At 36.9% G+C, this 19,544-nt stretch overlaps 1 protein-coding gene across 6 annotated transcripts in view; it reads left to right on the top strand.

The window, feature by feature from the left end:
- LOC105446843 (fibropellin-3-like) overlaps positions 1 to 19,304 on the top strand; it is a 37,906-nt gene extending 18,602 nt beyond the window's left edge. For 2 of the 6 annotated variants that reach the window (XM_030989068.1, XM_030989066.1), the window contains 11 exons: positions 2,981 to 3,040; positions 4,229 to 4,288; positions 5,311 to 5,370; positions 7,451 to 7,510; positions 7,902 to 8,018; positions 11,843 to 11,988; positions 13,501 to 13,732; positions 15,034 to 15,172; positions 15,694 to 15,841; positions 17,262 to 17,315; positions 18,757 to 19,304. In XM_030989068.1, the coding sequence (XP_030844928.1) occupies positions 2,981 to 3,040; positions 4,229 to 4,288; positions 5,311 to 5,370; positions 7,451 to 7,510; positions 7,902 to 8,018; positions 11,843 to 11,988; positions 13,501 to 13,732; positions 15,034 to 15,172; positions 15,694 to 15,841; positions 17,262 to 17,315; positions 18,757 to 18,792 (1,112 nt within the window). In that variant the 3' untranslated portion in view covers positions 18,793 to 19,304. The remainder of the gene's footprint in view (positions 1 to 2,980; positions 3,041 to 4,228; positions 4,289 to 5,310; positions 5,371 to 7,450; positions 7,511 to 7,901; positions 8,019 to 11,842; positions 11,989 to 13,500; positions 13,733 to 15,033; positions 15,173 to 15,693; positions 15,842 to 17,261; positions 17,316 to 18,756) is intronic. The other 4 variants (XM_030989067.1, XM_030989070.1, XM_030989069.1 and 1 more) reach the window with 4 other exon arrangements.
- Positions 19,305 to 19,544: the final 240 nt, after the last annotated feature.

The raw sequence follows: 19,544 nt of genomic DNA, 5'->3' as shown, positions 1-19,544 counted from the left end.
GTTCAGTTCTACTTTTTCAGTTTGACGTGGTTTTCTAACAATGCATTAGGATGTGCACCAAATTCCTTTTCCTTTGCTTGAAGCGAAGTACACTTTGACTTTAGGTGCCCATACTGTTTGCAAGCATAGTACATTCCTTCCTTTGTTGCATGACCTTGCTGGGACTGACACTATGCTTTTATTTCAACTTTTCTTTGTGATGAACTTGTTTTCATGCTTTTGTTCCAGTATCCATTTCTCTCAAAGTGTCTCGGTAACATTGTTGAAGGCTGATGGAGAAACTTCGTAATTTTTGTATGAAATGTTACTTATTATATTTCTTTTACTGTACTTAACTTCTAACAGGCAACAAATTTTGAAGGAGTCACTGTGCAACATCCTCTAACAATGATTAACAATAAATTCTCCCAATCATTTTTGAATTTCCCAACCGTTTTTCCATGAAAATAAGACATAGGACAGGCTTTTAAAAACCTTACAACACTTAATTGTCTGGAATGGTATGTAGAGCAAATTCATTGCCTTGTGAGGATAAACATTCACCTAAAATGTAATTAATTTGTAATAATATAGTTGGGAGAATTATATAATTGATCAGATCAGTTTTTTCCTATTTTTATCAATATAATACCCTTTTTTCACTAAAACTTTCAGATTATCTTAAATTGTACATCTAGCATTGAAGTCACTACCTTACAGGCGCGTACACAGGGGGGGGGGGGGTTTGGGGGGGGTTAAACCCCCCCCTTAGGTATTTTTTTTTGTGTAAACCCCCCCCCCCCCCCTAAATTTCTCGAAAACCCCCCCCCCCCTCCTTTTGTATTTTTTTATTATTTTTTATTTTTATTTAAAAAAAATAATAAAAAATATTCCCATGGTTGACCTAAAAAAGCTGACCTTACCCCCCCCCCTCCCCCAACGGCGCAAAATGTAAAATTTTCAAATTTCGAGACCCCCCCCCCCCCCCCCCCCCCCCCCCCAATAAAAAAAAAAAAAAAAAAAAAAGTGTCCTCTCACCCCCCCCCCCCCCCCCAAAAAAAAAAAAAAAAATGTGTCCTCTTACCCCCCCCCCCACCCCCCCCAAAAAAAAATATATATATATTCCCATGGTTGACCTAAAAAAGCTGACCTTCCCCCCCCCCCCCCCCAAAAAAAAAAGTGTCCTCTTACCCCCCCCCCCCCCCCCCCCCCCCCCCCCCCCCCCGCTTATTCAGCGGTCGGCTGAGTCGTTGCGATTTTTTTGGGACCAAAAAAAAAAAAAAGTGACCACTTACCCCCCCCTCCCCCCCCCCCTTTCCCCCCCCCCCCCCCCCGCTTATTCAGCGGCTGGCTGAGTCGTTGCGACATTTTTGGCCCGATTTATAAATGTTAACCCCCCCCCCCCCCCCCCCCTTGAAAGAATCCTGCGTACGCGCCTGCTACCTTATCACCATTTTCTCTCCTCTAAACAATGTAACTTGGTCCCTTAAGTTCAAAGTTTGCTTTAAGTTTTCGTGCTTGAGCACGTAATCATCCGCAATTCTTGCTACTTCCAGCATATCGACATGTTGCTCCTCTAGATGTGTCCGAATATCCAGTCACATGCTGCGCTTACATTTTTCAAGAAGAATTATTTCACGCAATTTACCATAATTATGATCTACATGGAGAGATGAGCTCCATCTGTCAAACAAGTGCTCTTTTTGTTTTGTACGCTTCGGGTACAAGTTCGTAAACTTTTAGAACGCTCGATTTTACTTTATCGTCATCCGACACGTCGGTCATTGACATCGCAAAGTAGGCATCCCTAGCCTTACCGCTAAGCTTACTCTGAATCAGGTGAGCCCGCATTTCCTGGAGGCCACCCCATGCTTTGAGCTAATTTCTCAGTGTGGAAAGTACTTTTCCACTCCTTCCTCCTCGAATGGAGGGACCATTCTGACATTCTTTGCAATGTCAAAATGCCTATTAGCATTTCTGATCTCTTTTCTGTTCACGGCAACCATTTTCTCTCTCTCCAACTCTAGCTCTTTTTTTCTCACTTCATCCGATACTAAAGACCTAGCCTGAGAATCTAATTCTGGGGACCAAAATAGACAAACCTCCTCTGCCACCAGAAACTTGACAACCTTGTCCAAAAAATCTGACTTCAGCATGAAGCGTTTGATACCTACAATCTCATGAGTTGCTACAACTGATAATTCACCTTTTGTTAACGAGTGTAATCATTCCATAGACGGATCCCTATTAAACAAACTCTTCCAACGAGAACTCGCTAGCCATCATGCAAAAACCAAGTTTTGTATTATGTAGAAAATCATACTTTCTTTGTCTTATTTCCAGTTTCATAACCATGCAGCCTCAAACAACATCTAGTGCCACCTCACAATTTTGTAAAGAAATAGGTTTAATGAAACAAATTCACAAATATTGTTTTCTTGACCAATAAGTACCCAAAAATGAATTAAGCAAGGATGACATTACTTGCGTTTGTATTTACAGGATATAATGAATTTGAATTGAATTACAGAGATTGTAGAAGTAAACAAAATAAATTATTACAATATTTGTTTATTTTGTTAATAATTTTTTGTCTCTAAAAATTTGTTGTGCCTTACAATAATAGCATAGGGTTTTAACTTTTGCTCTGCCGATGTCATATATATGAGAGCCTATTAATGTTCTTGTTTTAATCTCATTTATTTTCTTTGTAAGCTTTGACTAAACGTTTAATTTACCAGTTTTCTCAAAACTCAAATTGGCAATTTGGTCTGTAGATTGAAATGTATCTACTATTTACAATCAACTGCGAAGAGAGTTTGTCATTTTTTGGGAAAGAGTGTGTTCTGACAAAACACTGTTGCTTCCAAAAGTCAACGTACATGTATTTTAGAAATGTATTTATCGTGGAACACAATACTGCAACATTCAGATGTGATGACGTTTATATATATAGTTTTGTATTATGTAGAAAATCATACTTTCTTTGTCTTTTTTCCAGTTCCATCAAGTGCCACAACCATGCAGCCTACAGCAACACCTAGTGCAACCTCACAACTTGGTAAAGAATAGGTTTAATGAAACAAATTCACAAATATTGTTGTCTTGACCGATAAATACCCCAAAAATACTTGCGTTGGTATTTACAGGATATAATGAATTTGAATTGATTTACAGAGATTGTAGAAGGGGTCAAACAAGCTGTCTCCACACAGCGTACCAATTCTGCGTTTAGAAAATAAATGAATACAATAATTGTTTCAATTCTTTTAGATTTGTATGCCTCCGCTACAAACTGCGTGTAGTCGAACATCCATCTAGTTTGTCTCTGAAAATCTGTTGTGCCTTGCAATAATATCATAGGGTTTTAACTCTTGCTCTACTGATGTCAAATATATATGAGCCTATGAAAGCCCTACTGCACTATTTGCAGCTACTTGCTCCCTCTATATAGAAAATTTCCCCAATCGGTGCCTGTCGGTCCCCCATGATCCTCTATTTCTTATGTAATTTGAGAGCTGAGTTGATGAGATAGCCACCTGCAGGTGACCTCGCTGTGTGGTCTAATCCCTTCTGGCCAAATTAGTACAGATGACCTTTAATGTCCGTTTATGTTTTATATCTTTTTTTTTTCTTTATAAACTTTGTCTCAGTCAACAATATATATGAAAGTGAAACGATTTTTTTGAGATAGCTAACTTATGTCACACGCAAGCCATGGTCACACCACCATTCATGAGTTTAGCTAGTAAGCATTGTTTATGTTTAAGTAAGATCTTGAAATTCATTAAAAACCCTTTGCACAGCAAAAGTTAAAGAGCAATTCGACGACTGGACTTTATATTATTTGTGTGAAAGCATTGGACAAATATTAAGAAAATTGTAAGTGTTTGAAATATGAGATCACTAAGTCTATGCAAACGTCGAATTGGCAATTCAGTTGGTGGATTGTGATGTATTCACTATTTACCCACCTACCTGGCTTCCACCATCAGTTGCTGACGGTTTTCGACCACATCTGCACATCTTTATTCTTTCCTTCTCTATTTACAACCAATTGCAAAGAGCTTTGTCATTTTCAAGGAAGGGGCTTGTCCTGACAAAACAATGTTGCTTCAAGAATTAACTTCTATGTATTACAGATATGTATTTATCGTGAATCACAATACTGCAACATTCAGATGTTGATTATTTTTATATATAGTTTTGTATTATGTAGAGAATCATACTTTCTTTGTCTCTTTTCCAGTTCCATCAAGTGCCACAACCATGCAGCCTGAAACAACACCTAGTGCAACCTCACGACTTGGTAAAGAAATAGGTTTAATAAAACAAATTCACAAATATTGTTGTCTTTACTGTTTCATATACAAACAAATTAATTTAGCAAGGATAGAATTACTTGATTTTGGTAAGGATATAATGAATTTGAATTGATTTACAGAGATTGTAGAAGAGGTCAAACAACCTGTCTCTACACAGCTTACCATTGATGTGTTTACAAAATAAATGAATATAATATTTGTTTCAATTTTTTCTGATCTGTATGCCTCTGCTACAAAGTGCGTGTAGTCAAACATATCCATCTAGTTTGTCTCTGAAAATCTGTTGTGCATTGCAATAATATCGTAGGGTTTTAACTCTTGCTCTACGGATGTCATTTGTATGAGAGGCTATTAATGTCAGTTTATGCTTTTCATTATATTTTTTATTATTTGTAAACTTTGTGTGATCCATTAATATACACGTGAGTGAAACAGTTTTTGAGATACCAACATTTAATAGGTCACGCACGAACTATGGTCACACCACCATTCGTGAGTTTAAGAAAGAAGCATTGTTTATGTTTTAGTAAGATCTTGAAACTCATTAAAAACCCTTCGCACAGTAAGAGTTAAAGTGCAATTCAACGATTGGACTTCATATTTTTTGTTTGAAAGCATTGGACAAATATTAAGAAAATAGTAAGTGTTTGAAATATGAGATCACTAAGTCTATGCAAACGTCAAATTAGCTATTTAGTTGGTGGATTGGATTGTATTCACTATTTACCCACCTACCTGGCTGCCACTGTCAGTTGCTGACGGTTTTCGACCACATCTGCACATCTTCATTCTTTCCTTCTCAATTTTCAATCAACTGCAAAGAGCTTTGACATTATCAAGGAAGGGGCTTGTCCTGACAAAACAATCTTGCTTCAAAAGTGAACTTCCATGTATTATAGAAATGTATTTATCGTGGATCACAATACTGCAACATTCAGATGTTGATCATGTTCATATATAGTTTTGTATTATGTAGAGAATCATACTTTCTTTGTCTCTTTTCCAGTTCCATCAAGTGCCACAACCATGCAGCCTGAAACAACATTTAGTGCAACCTCACAACTTGGTAAAGAAATAGATTTAATAAAACTAATTCACAAATATCGTTGTCTTTACTGTTTCATATACAAACAAATTAATTTAGCAAGGATGCCATTACTTGCGTTGGTAAAGATGTAATGAAATTGGTTTGATTTACGGAGATTGTAGAAGAGGTCAAACAAGCAGAAGCAAAAAAATAAATACAATGTATTTTAGAATCTTTTATGTTTTTTGTCTCTCAAGATCTATTGTGCCTTCCAGAAATATTATAGGAGTTTTAACTCTTGCTCGGCCAATATGCCTTAAACACGCAAACTATGGTCACACCACATGTGTATTTATATCGTGCCAAAAACAACGTTCCGTGCATGCGTTGGCGTGCCACGCTCCCGTAATCGGGTTTCTTGTCGCTTGCCATGTACACATAAACTCCCATTCGCTCGCGCGCCACGTACACATTTTCATGCATAAGTACACACACTAATTGTTTATGCCTATTGTACGATGCAAATTGCGCGCACACATGAAAGCTTATTGTATTTGTGTAGAGGGTTTACTGTTGTTTCGATTTTGCGTGCTTCACTGTACCGTAACATTAGATATTTCTGAGAAAATTGCGATATTTTATCATGAAATTTGTCAGTTTGATCATGGTTGTGTGCGAAAAATCAGACGACGGATTGGTTTGACAACTCACCGACAGTGCTTATTTACTTTAGCAAAATAGCAAATTCCTGAAATGATATTGGTATCAACGGAAAGATGGTTAAATTTCTTACAACTTTAATGTACAATTTTCGTTTATACAACATACGGATAAGAAGTTATAGTGGATCAAACATACAGTGTGAGTCAAAAACAAGTTTACACCTAGAAAATTGCTAATTATTTTTAAAATCATCTATGAACAGTAAATTATTATACATCTTATGAAAAAGTGTTTTATCCTGAATCATTTGGTACCAATTTTGTGTGGTATGCGTTCACGCTCGGATGAACAGGAGGCATTTTTTGCGAGAGTGCAAAAATCATCTTGCGCCAAAGTTGCTTATGCGATGTTGGAATAAAACAATCAAGATTTAGGTATTTATTCGGTCTTTGCAGATCCAAATAACATCCCTAACAAAATTAATCATGACACTCATATCAAATATCAACAAACGTTCGTGCGTGTGTGTGTGGGTGTGTGTGACTTTGCCCTTTGTAAAAAGCATATGCAATGCATTTCATTTGATACATTCAATTTATTCTCTCCGCTAATCCCAACATAATACATACTGTAGGCATCACTTTGGCGCAAGTCAATTTTTGCACTCTCGCAAACAATGCCTCCTGGTCATCCAAGCGTGAACACATACCACACAAAAATGATACCAAATTATTTGGAATAAAACACTCTTTCATGAGATGTATAACAATTTACTGTTCACAAATGATTTTAAAAATAATTAGCAATTTTCTAGGTGAAAACTTTTTTTTGACTCACACAGTAGTAACAATTTGAACTATTCAATTTAAACCCTAAAATGAATTTGGCACAGGTGGGATTAGTGGCTTGCACAATAGTGATTAGCACTGTGGCACTGGGTGCATTGTATGAGGGCAGCTTAAGAGTTAAGAAGGAAGCATTGTTTATGTTTTAGTAAGATCTTAAAACTCATTAAAAACCCTTAAAACAGTAAGAGTTAGAGGGCAATTCGACGATTGAACTTTATTTTATTTGTGTGAAAGCATTGGAAAAATATTAAGAAAATTATATGTGTTTGAAATACGAGATCACGAAGTCTATGCAACCCTTAAATTGACAATTTAGTTGGTGGATTGTGATGTATTCACTATTTACCCACCTACCTGGCTTCCACCGTCAGTTGCTCACGATTTGCGAGCACATATCTGCACATCTTTTTGTTTTCCTTCTCTATTTACAATCAACCTCAAATTGCTTTTTCATTTTCAAGGAAGTGGCTTCAAAAGTGAACTTCCATGTATTAAAGAAATGTATTTATCGTGGATCACAATACTGCAAAATTCAGATGTTGATCGTGTGTATATATATATAGTTTCATATTATGTAGAAAATCATACTTTCTTTGTCTCTTTTCCAGTTTCATCAAGTGCCACAACCATGCAGCCTCAAACAACACCTAGTGCAACCTCACAATTTGGTAAAGAAATAGATTTAATCAAAACAAATTCATAAATATTGTTGTGTTGACTATATCGTCGCTGTTTTCACGAAGTGACGGTAGTGAAAAAAAATTGCATTCACTTTGCGTTACGATTTTCCTCACTACCGTCACTTCGTGAAAACAAGGACGATATAATAAGTACCAAAAAAAAAGAATTAAGCAAGGATGGCAATACTTGCGTTATAATGAATTTGAATTGATTTACAGAGATTGTAGAAGAGGTCAAACAAGCTGTCTCCACACAGCGTCATTATTTATTATTATTTTTTTCATTATTATTATCATTATTATCATTGTTAATAGTATAACCATTTTTATTAAAGAAACTCGTAAGATTCACATTTTTTATTTTAACACTTTGACATAGATGAGTGTGCGACAGATACAAGTCTCTGTAATAATGGAAGATGTGTCAACTTGGATGGATCATACACTTGTGTCTGCAACGCTGGATTCACATTAGTCAATGCAAATTCTTGCAATGGTATGTCTAAATATAAGTTTGTCTTTTTCAATAACGAATAATATAGGTTTCATGCCCAACTTTGTAAACTTGAAATTACAGAAAGATAAAAACAAACAAATCAATATCAAGTTCATTCATGCAGAATTGAATGAAGGCATGATTTATTATCCAAATAACATTTGTTTTAGCTTTGGTGCAAGTGATTTCATACTTACATATTTCAAACGTGTGTAACCACTTTTCAAATTAAACCAACAAAATGTGGGGAGCATTCGAATTCGTGCCAGACAGAATGTGGTAGAAATTTGGCCATTTAGTCTGGTGAATAGGCATGCATTTGTGAAATATGTTTAATATATTTCATCTAATGTTAATTGGTCAAACATAATATAAACAGTTATGGCCCAGTCATACCAAGACGTTTTAGAGAAACTTATAGCTAGCATATGAAATTTCATGAAATAATGTCAAAACGTCGGCATATGCCCCCCAAAACATTGAAAATTCTGCAGCATGAATACTTCGGGCGTATGCATAACATATTGGACGTATACATATCGTATGTCTAACCTATTAGTAACCTATCACTAACTTATGACAGTGTATGACAGCGAATCACAGCGTATGGTCAGCTCATGTCTAGCATTCTCGACCTATGCCCAACGTATGAGTAGCTTATGAGAAAACTATGCGCAGCGCTCGACGTGTTGCCGAAGATCACGTGACGTTCTGCATAAATACGGCGCCGATTTCTACAGTACTGCATTTATACAGTAGTCGGCGAGCTATCAACATCAAAATGGCACCCGAGAAATTGCAAAAGACCGCAACCAAGAAGTCTGTCAGTAGCTGAGGTAGAGGCAAGAAGAACCCATCTACGCCATTATCCTCGCCTTCATCCTCGCCTTCATCGTCTAAAGCCGCCGATTCACTTGCTCATGATATCCCTGCTGTGCCCCATACCGGCCGCTCGCAATCACCATGCTCTCCTCCTTCCGATGATGGTTTCTGTGCCTCCCGTGCCTCTTCTGTTGACTCAGTTGCTGCATATGTTGCCTGAAGCTCCTTCCACCAGCCTGATGACAAGACCAAGAAGAAGAGGAGGGCCAAAAAGACTCTTTGCTCCCTGTCAGTGCAAGATGAGGAGCTCATGCTTGAATTCCTCCAAGACAATCCTGTCCTCTGCAACATGAAGTGGATGAACTACAGGAGGACTGACAAGACAAACAAAATATGGGATGACCAGGCACTGCAGATGGGCAAAACTTCAGAACTCCTCAGGGGATGGTTTAAGTCACTCAGAGACAACCACACACGCCTTGACATGAAGAAGAGTGGAAATGGTGCTCCTGAGCTCACCGAGAGGGAAGAGTGGATCATGGCAAAGTTTGGATTCCTGAAAACCGTCATCCGACACCGTCCTGAGCCCTGCAAAAGTGTAAGTATAAAACAGTTTACTATTTTGGGGGCCTTGTTCTTTTAAAGGCGATTCGATTTGCATATATTGTTCGTACCACCTACAGCTTCCATACTTGCACAAGTTGATTATGACTACCGTAGCTTGCCTACCGTACTTGTTCAGCTTCATCTACTTAGCCAATTCCACCGCTAAGTTTTCGCATTTAATTGTTTATGTCCTCGGTCAGGGGATAGCTGCCACACTCTGATGGCTATTGTTTCGTATTTGTCTTTGCAGGTGAAGGCCACTATTGACTCACTTGTCGGAGACCTAGATGCTGCTGAGGCTGCCTGTGCCGAGTGGCAAATTAGTCCAAAGGAGGTTAACATCATCCCTACCATCCCTTCAGCCTCACGGCGCAAGCAGGCTCAGTACGACAACGGCTCTCTCCTGGAATCCCTCCAGAAGAGAGTGCAGGAGTCTGGTGAGATCCTCAAAGGCCTCAGCGATGCACACCAGCAGCCACCTACGTCCGTGACAGCTTGATCAGCATGTCCAAGCCCAAGTTCAGGAAGCCAAGATCAGCTATCAACAAGATACTGTCGCGGTCGATGGAGGAGGACAGTGATGATGACATCCCAAGTTTCATGGGAGACCCCGCCTTGCCTGAACCACTACCTCACAACTCGACACCATCCTCGTATTCTGTCTCATCACCATCCTGAGATGTACCAACCACCTCCCCCACATATGGAGGCACAAGGCGCCACCTGCTTCAGTCTGGGGTTCACAAACACATGAACACATGCAGCAAACAATGCAGTATCAGCAGCGTTTTGCTCCGAAAATGATGCCCCCTCCTCCCTCTACCTGCAAACCAGCAGCAGCAACAATAGCATCATCAGCGCACTTCCACCTCAGTGTCTGCGGCTTTGGGATCGGCTGACCAGAGCTCAACCCCCCTTCAAGACAGCCCTTACCTTTCGACCATGTCCAACCTTTCTGGATGGAGTGGATTACTCCTGGGGTGGAGATGGAGGATGTGGATATGAAAACATCACCACCAGCAAAGAAATAACCATCAGTGACTGTACCGACTGTTGTGCCGTCCTAGAGATGAGCAGTGACTGTGTTTTATATGATGTTCCATTATTACCCTCATTATCATGATTATCATATGCCAATCTTATTGATCAGTTGATCATTTCAATAAAAGTTTAATAAGTTCTAAGTTTTATTTATCTTTTTTTCATAAGACACATTACAAATATGACATGAATATAACAATTTAACAGAATATGGCGTTACAATAGATAAACTATTTATATACAAATCAATAATTATGAATATACAATATTCAGAAAATAGTATCAATTCTTCAAAGTTCATAAAATATGTTTGTGAAATGCATGGGGAAATCAAGTTTTGGGGGATAAAAGGCAAATTAATGGGATTAAACTATATAAAGCAATTGATAAATAGTGAGGACAGGACGTCACAAACTGATAACCAAATTAGTAATTTGTGTAGTAATTTCCATTGTTCCATAGTTTTACATCCTTTTTCCGAAATTCATAACTTTCTTTTTAGTTATCTGATTTTTCTCAAACTTTTTTTGATTGGTTTGTCTGATTTTTTCTGCTTCTATTGAAAGTAAGTTATTTTTGTAGTGGACTTGTACTTTAAGTCATGTATGTATCTTGCAGAGCCAATGAACATATGATATGTTGGGCTTACAAGGTCAAGGGTCAAATGTCACATGACTCGTTATGTATGCAAAAATAGCTTGTGATCGCGTTATCTCAAGAACAAATTAATGGATTACCGCCACACTTGGGTCATGTATGTATCTTGCAGAGCCCATGACCTGATACGATTTTAGGGTAATGAGGTCAAAGATCTAAGGGTCATACATGTATATGGAAAATAGCTTGTAATCACCATATTCTGAGAACCTGTGAATGGATTACAATCAAGCTTGACTTTTCAAAATTGCTTCTATTTTGGTTTGTAAAATCGCTCTATGGCGGAGGCATCATTTTCGACTGCGTGTAGTTGAAGATCCATCTAGTTGTTCATGTGTTTTCCCGAACTCAAAAATGTAAACTTTAATGTGTCACTTCCCTCAGAAATGTAAATCGGGCCAAAACTATTTTTGTCATGTATTTATCAACATATAAAACTTGGTATTTAAGGGTATGAATAATTTAGATCTTAACTGTACAAGTACATGAATGAAAATTAATTGATACAACCCCTTATGAATCATCCGACGAGGCTGGTCTTGCAAATATTTTACACATTCCATGCGTATTATGAAAATCTTGTTTGATGTAAGTACGCAAACGAGTGTATTAATTATTTTTGTTCATGGACGAAACACATTAAAATATCCATACATATTTTGACTTCATGCCATTTGTTTCTTTCTCTGTATATCCAGCTCTCTCAAGCAGTCTGTTTACTAGTCGAGTGACTGTGCAGATTACAGGACAAAGTCTGAATGGTCAAACCCTGACGTATACATCAGAATTAAGAGATAGGACATCGGCCAAATTCATGGAATATGAAGTTGCATTCTGTTACATTGTAAGTATATCTTTCTTCACTAGTAAATGCAAGAAAATTGACGACAATGTAGTAGACGCAAATATGTACAAGTGGTGCCTCTTCAGCTTGCAAATCCAACACACTACATAATCATCATTATATATCACATTAAGATGTCCATACAAATGTCAGGTAGTGCAGTAGTCTACTGGAATTTTGTAATTAAGTGTTGGTTCCTCCTGAACAAATGCTACTTGTAGATCCATGAAATAAAAGAGAGAATATACTTGTAGTCCTTTTTGTATGCCTCCGCCACTGAAGATGGTGAGAAAGACATTTTTTTATTATCTTGCCCGTCCGTCCGTCCGTTCATCCCATTTTAACAAAACTTGGCTGAAATATGTACAAGTATGAGTATGAAAAGTTGAACTGACTATATTTTTGGTGTTAAACTCGAAGGTCAAATGGCACAGGCTCATCAGTGTGTTTTCAAATACCAAAAATGTATCTTGTTTATGCAATAACTTGAAAACACACTGTAGCAATTCACACCATACTTGGATGAAGTATGCATGAGCATTCAAAGGTGAACTGATTGGATCTTAGGTGAAAGATGTCAAAAGTCAAGTGGTCATGAAAGCGTTAAACTTACCAGAAAATATATCTTCACTGCAATAATGGGTTGATGTTTAAGTCAGAGGAGTATTGGTCAACTAACATCCATATAGACAGAGGCATATTGGAGACGCAGTCACATTCATGCTCTTCAGACATCGGAGTTTTCTTATTTTCTAAATAAATCAGTTTTGCCTCCTCAAATTAGCAGCAATTAATATTGCTTCCACTCTTTCTTAGTTTGATCAAACAAATTGGAATATTTATTGAATGAATGAGTGCAAAAGAAAATTTCAAAATGTAAGTTCAAATTGCCAATCTGTACACGAAAATACATTGATATACATTTGCCACACTCCACCCAGGTGAAGTCAATGGGTACCTGGTAGGAATTTATTCCTTGAAATGCAAGAGCGCCGTATAGCAGCCGTGCTAAAGCTAGGGTAATAATCGGGAGCGCCAGGAGGGTCAATTCTAACTGACATGAGCGCTATACAAGAACCCAATATTATTATTATTATTATTATAAATGATTAGTTATAATCTAATCGCTCCGATTTGAGAATGGCACAGTGTTCTGCATCTGACAATTTTTGGGGGGTGATTTTTCCTGTTTCTGATCATGTTTAATGTGTCCTTCTTAGCGTTGTAGATCTAAAAGATCATGCTAAAATGTCATTGCAGTAAGAGGAGATACTGTACTGCTATGGGTTATTAGTGTTTTATTTCTGATCATTGTGATGTTTCCAGAACCTCATAGTTTACATCAATGTGTGTGCACTACATAATCAACCTTTCTCTATTGATTTTTCAGTGCATAATTGGAACTGAACTCTATCTTTGAAAACAAAAATAAAGAAAATATATTTTCATGAACTACACATATGTATACAAGCATAATCTGATTCTGTTTTTCTCTACTTTCTCATTCATCAGTTCAGCCAATATGTAAGGGAACAGTTAGGTTCTCAACTTGTCGGTGATAATTGCATAGTGCTGTCATTAAGCGAAGGTAGTGTAGTCGGTGACCTGCAAATGGAACTTGCCGCTGACAGCCAAAGTGTAGCAGATGGGCTTGCTGTGAGTGTTTCTGCTTTGTCTACCAACATTGATCAAATGTTATCAGCTAATGGTCAAACTCTTCTGGTATCGTCTATATTGTCAGAAGGTAAGAGTAAAATCCAGGCTTTTTTCACCAGCCATTCTTCTCTTAAGACACCTTACAAGAGGATATTGTATTTCGCATACAATATATATTAGCTTTATAGTTCTCAAAACAAATAATTTTGTTGATTGTGACTGGGTATCTTGAAATGAGTTCACTTGTCTGCAATGTATAAAAAGCCACTTCGCAAATGACAGGCAATACCAGAGGACACAATCAACAGGTCGATTTCAGATACTTTTTGTATCAGAAATTAGTATAGCCTTGCAACTGTTAAACATTTGTGATTTTTATTTGATGGTCCTTAATTATTTGCAATATCATATATCTAGGATTAATTGGTAATCAACTCTCTATCACTAAGGACTGGAGTGAGTATTTGATGCAACCAAGCGATAAGATGTTGTGTTCAAGATGCACTCTAACATACAGCAATTAGTGTTTGTTTTTCAAATGTGTTTGAGACAAATAAATGTAGGCTTCAAATTATGATATATTTGAGTGACTTGCATTTAAACCTATTGTTATGTCATCATGCAATATTGAATCAAAGATGGTTATGTATCAATATCAAGGCAAGAAAAGGCATTGTGCTGGTGCACATGGAGTTTGACATTGTCCAATCCATGGGATTCGACCCATGTGCAGTCAACCGTGAAGAGATGCCCAACAAAAATGGTACCAAAATAAGCTGGAAGAATGACGCCACTTATTATATTCCATACTTATAGTTCTATGAATTAGACAATTTCAAAAATTGTTCACATAATAGCTGTCGAAGCACATGTAGTATTCAGTAGACTGTATTATTATTATTATTATTATTTGTTCATATTATTTGTTCATATTAGAGTAGTTTTATGGAGTTCTTGTGTTTTCTACTGTCTATACCTTGTCAATAAATAACGACAAAATAAGTTGGTCAGTTATCAGAAGAATTTGAATCATTCCTATATCTTTGAAATGAATGATCAATCAAATTGCCAGAACGGCGGGGAATGTACTTCTTCTGGACAGCCTTGTAATTGTCCAGCTGGTTTTACAGGAGACCTTTGCCAGAATGGTAAGTTGTGTAATTAGTCATTTTTAGTGTGTTTATGCTCCCTCTCACTCATTCTCCCTAGGCATACACGTTTATATATATATATATATATATATATGATTTTATATACAGTTTCACAAGAAATGGATGTGAGAGTACTCTCTTTTCTTTGCACAGTCACAACTGATTTTGCGTACATGTACATGTATATTTGTCTGGTCTTGTTTTTCTTAATCTCATATCTGATACATTTATTTTGCAGCTTCTCAAGGATTGTCGAATGGAGCCATCATTGGTATTGCTCTCGGAGTTTTTGGTTTTGTTCTCGTCCTCATAACCTGTGTCTGCTGTGTTTTCGTACAAGGTGTTAGACAAAATCAAGCAACAAAACTGATGCTCGCGTGAGTATTACAATGAATTTACAAATAAAAAAGCTTAAGCTATTACTGACCACATCTTTGATTTCAGTATATATGACGGCTTTACTTGCAAGATGATAGCTCTAGACTTGAATCGGATAAAAAAAAACATTAAATGGTAGTTTTATGTTGACAATTTCATGATGGCAATGCCTTAAAGTATGGGATCTATATATGTATTTTTGACTTGCTTTAGATGTATCTAGAGGTGCCTTGCCAAGTGATATTTAACTCTTCTTGACATTTTGTATGCATGATAGTTAGAAACTATCTATCAATCTATCTATCAATCCCCTTTCTATGTGTACATACTGTACCTCTATCGACCTGTCTACATTTATTTATATAATTATAAACCTTATCTTAGAGATGCAGTGAACCACTTGATTGGCCCATCACAGTTCTCAGTGATGGTCTTCTGTCTCGACACATTTTGTAAATTTGGTGATGCTATTTTTTTACAATGTTTACATTGATGAAAAACAATGTTGTTGTTTTTTCAGTGAACAACGGTATGAAAATCCAAGTAGACAAAATAGAGGCTTCTACGGAAACGAATCTTTCAATGGTTCTGATGAGTACAACTCCCTTGAAGGACGCCGGTATGCTGTTGGTCAAGCATTGGATCGACTGCGCGGAACTGATTCACAGGTACGAACCGTTTCCTTGTCAATTTGTTTAACGCTTTATATACCCACAGAGGTAAAAGAAAGGAGTGGAATCAAGCCACTTTCATTTGACCCCATGCTACAAGACGTCGAAAAGTTATGCGCTAATCTGCAACTGTTCATCAGGTGATGAGATAAAAGAGCACATGAAATTTCAGGATTTAGAATTTTTACATCCGAAAGTGGTATCCCAGCAACTGTTCGCTGTCCTTTTCAATGATTTTTCATCAATTGTTGAATGTGTAATGAGTAGAACAAGCTAACACAAACTTGTGTAATTTCATCCTTTTTCCAACTGCAAAAATACAAAAAAACACGCATTAGCAAACTTAATGTTGTTGAAGATTGTAAATCATGGATTAAATAATTAGTGGGACATTAAAACATGCACAATGTAGCGCATTATCCTAAAATATTGAGTTTTTGTGAGGATCTAATTTTTCTTTTACCAAATCTGGCACACAAATTATAGGAAGGGCGGAGTACTCAATTTGGAAAATTGTTTGATGCACTATTCCTAATACAACCCAATATAAAGTTTATAATTTTGACTGAAATTTGGCCCGTAATTGAATATTTTGTAATAAATGTATAACTGGTGCCTGGCCTCCAAAATTCCCTGCAGTGGAAGCGCGGCTAGGAGCATGGAACTTCAAAACCAAGTGGAATGTTACACATCCCATTATTACGCGTTAGAACTCACGAATGCGTTTGAATAAATTACTTGAGTTTCCACTTCATTTTCCATTGTAGCATTGTGTGCTTGAAACAAAACAAAAATCATTATGCAACATATACAATGAATTTGCCCCCGGCACAGCAAGGGTTATCAAAATGACAACAAATATTGAAAACAAAACAACCCTCATCATCGAAAATAATCAAGGTGTGGATGGTGAATGTGCACCCCCCCCCCCCCCCCCATCCCGTACATAGCCTCCAGGACACATACCACTGCTTGAAATATCAACGTAAATGTCAAAATCTGAATATCAGTAAGGAATTATATTCAGCTGCACAATGAATGATCACATTGAATAGACCATTTTACTTACTCTTTCAACTTGTACACGTTTCTTCTCCCCATTACCAGCCATTCCGTTCACCTGCTAATAATTGCATCTCTATGAATGAGATCCACTTTGCTTACATTATTTCGTGCTATGTTGGTAAATCCTCTGGCAAGTTTTTGAGTAGTCAAGAAAAACATTATTTAAAAAGTATGCATACAATTGATAAACAGGTCTAGTGATTTTTTTATTATTATTATTGTTCAAGATACAACTAGATTCTTGATTATCTGTTTTTAATCACTATACTTTTCGATTTAATGATTTTATAGATTATGTTTTGAAAGAAAAAGAAATTATCAAGTCTTTTATTATTGTTTGTCTTCCCAACAGCGTCATGAAGATCGCAATTTCTGGACTCCCTATGTGGTAGATGGGAGTGAAACGGTATGTAGAATATTATTTGCATTTGACAATGCTCTGCGTTCATAGTGTCATTTATCAGGAGAGTTTGGCCAATCATATTTGAGTTTGGCCAACCATATTTGAGTTTGGCCAACCATATATGAGTTTTGGACAGTTTTGCAAATACTGCTATGATGGGCAGACACTGAACAAAAATACACTATGTTCTGACCAACTGAAATCAAGTTGGTCAAACTCTTGTGTATATGGCTCTGAGTACTTGTAATACGGTATGCCACCTGTCAGATGTCATGGGCCAATTTAGGACTTCTGGGCTAGACATAAAATCTGAGCTCTCTCGGCGGCGTTGTTGCGTGGCCTTTTCACCCACTGTTTGTGGACATTTGATGCATACAGAGTCATCGAATGAAGAACATTGCAACGTGTCAACTCCTTTCTCCCTAGAACTATACAAGATTGGCATAAGTTACCCCTTTAAATTGGTGAGAAAGTTAATCTGCCCTTTCAAAATTCTTTATATGTATTATTTAATGTTAATTTAAGTAATAATAACGATCTTGGTTTGTAATAGGGCTTGATACATTGGCAATGTCTCTAAGCACTTTATTGTTATAGTATTACCATTGGTCATTGGATTTAGGCTTGCCTGCACCCAATGCATGCAAATGTTGGCACATTCTCCTGAGGTGCCAACAGCCCAGCCAAGTGCCGTTTTACAGAAAACCACAATGCTAAGCAAACTGCAGTGACTTTCGCATCACAAATACCTTGGTAGAGATTAGTAAATGTGGATTAATTCCAGTCAAAGGACATTATTGCTTGGCTTGGGTTCGAACCCTCAACCCTTGGATTAAAAGTCAAGTGAATGGACCACTATATCACGACTTTTCCACTTTGACCATCTTAGGAAAATGACCCATTCCCAGTCTTAATATACTGGAATTACTTTTAATTAATGTATAAGTTATTTTACAATGCTTGATATGTCACATTTGTGTCCTTTCTCTAACCCCTCATTTATTATTTCTATTTTAGAGTGCTCTGATCACCAGAAATAGATTATTTTATATGTTAGTAGTTCCATGTTATATCACTTGATTCCAAATATGAGTTTTAGAGATATTACTTTAAATATTTTAACTTAAATTATTATAACACTCTCAATTGATATACAAGATATTTGTGAGTAGACTATGGAGTATGCAGTGCACCCTCAGCACTCGCTTCTAATAGGGCTCACACGGAACCAAAGTCCAACTTGGGTTCCACGTGCACTGTTTTTTATCCTTACCTTTTAACCGTGAATCCATTAGATGCCTGGTTAAATGTTGAAGTTTGATTTATTAATTCTAGCAATACATAACTTAATTGTGTTAAGTGATTGGTACACTTTAATACCAAAGGATATGTATTTTCTTTCAAACTTTGATTTTCTGTTTTGTTCTACTCTTCTTTATTACAGTACAATGATGTGGAGCGAAATCCCATGCATTATTAATCACCAAGAATCTTACCTTCGGACAAAGAACGAATATGACAACGGAAAAGAATTTAGTGAATTAGTTACGTCTTATGGATAGATGGGTTCTCTTCTGGATAGGCTGAATATCAAAGTGTATACAATCATATTATTAGATTAAGTAAGGGCTTACTTGCATTTGACAGATTGACTGATTTAATTGATGTAATCATTCCAAGTCTCTGTTACAAACAACCATACTATTTTATCAATTAACGGCTTACTTGCATTTGACCGATTGGCTGATTGAATTGATGTAATCATGTTAAACTCACATCATTTTAAAAAGACTGCTTTTCAGCAAGTATGTGTTACAAACATAAAACTGATGTTATACAGACCAAATTGGATATAAGTACATGAATAATTTCAATGTAATTTACTGTATCTGTGAATATATAAGGGCTTCATTGTTAAAGATGAAGTTGAGTTCTGGTCATGCGATTGCATTGTGAAAGAAACGGTGTGGAATCGATAAGAAAAGGTTGATCATCTAGCATATAAGAATTTATGTGTATTGCAAGGTTCTGGAATCATCAAAATGATAAGAAATTTAGCCAAGTCTTGGTAAAGTTACAAACACTGTACACTGAAAGATGTATATGGGACTACACGAACACGTGGCGTAAAAAGCCGGCCTCCGATTTTTACGATATTACATGCATATTTAGAATATGAAGGCATTTGAAGAGCCATGCTTTTCAGGGAACATGTCTTATCTGATGTTCTTC

Source organism: Strongylocentrotus purpuratus, unplaced genomic scaffold (genome assembly GCF_000002235.5).
Source record: "Strongylocentrotus purpuratus isolate Spur 01 unplaced genomic scaffold, Spur_5.0 spur5_scaffold_18, whole genome shotgun sequence".
Taxonomy (NCBI): Eukaryota; Metazoa; Echinodermata; class Echinoidea; order Camarodonta; family Strongylocentrotidae; genus Strongylocentrotus; species Strongylocentrotus purpuratus.
This window is presented reverse-complemented; position numbering and strand designations above follow the sequence as displayed.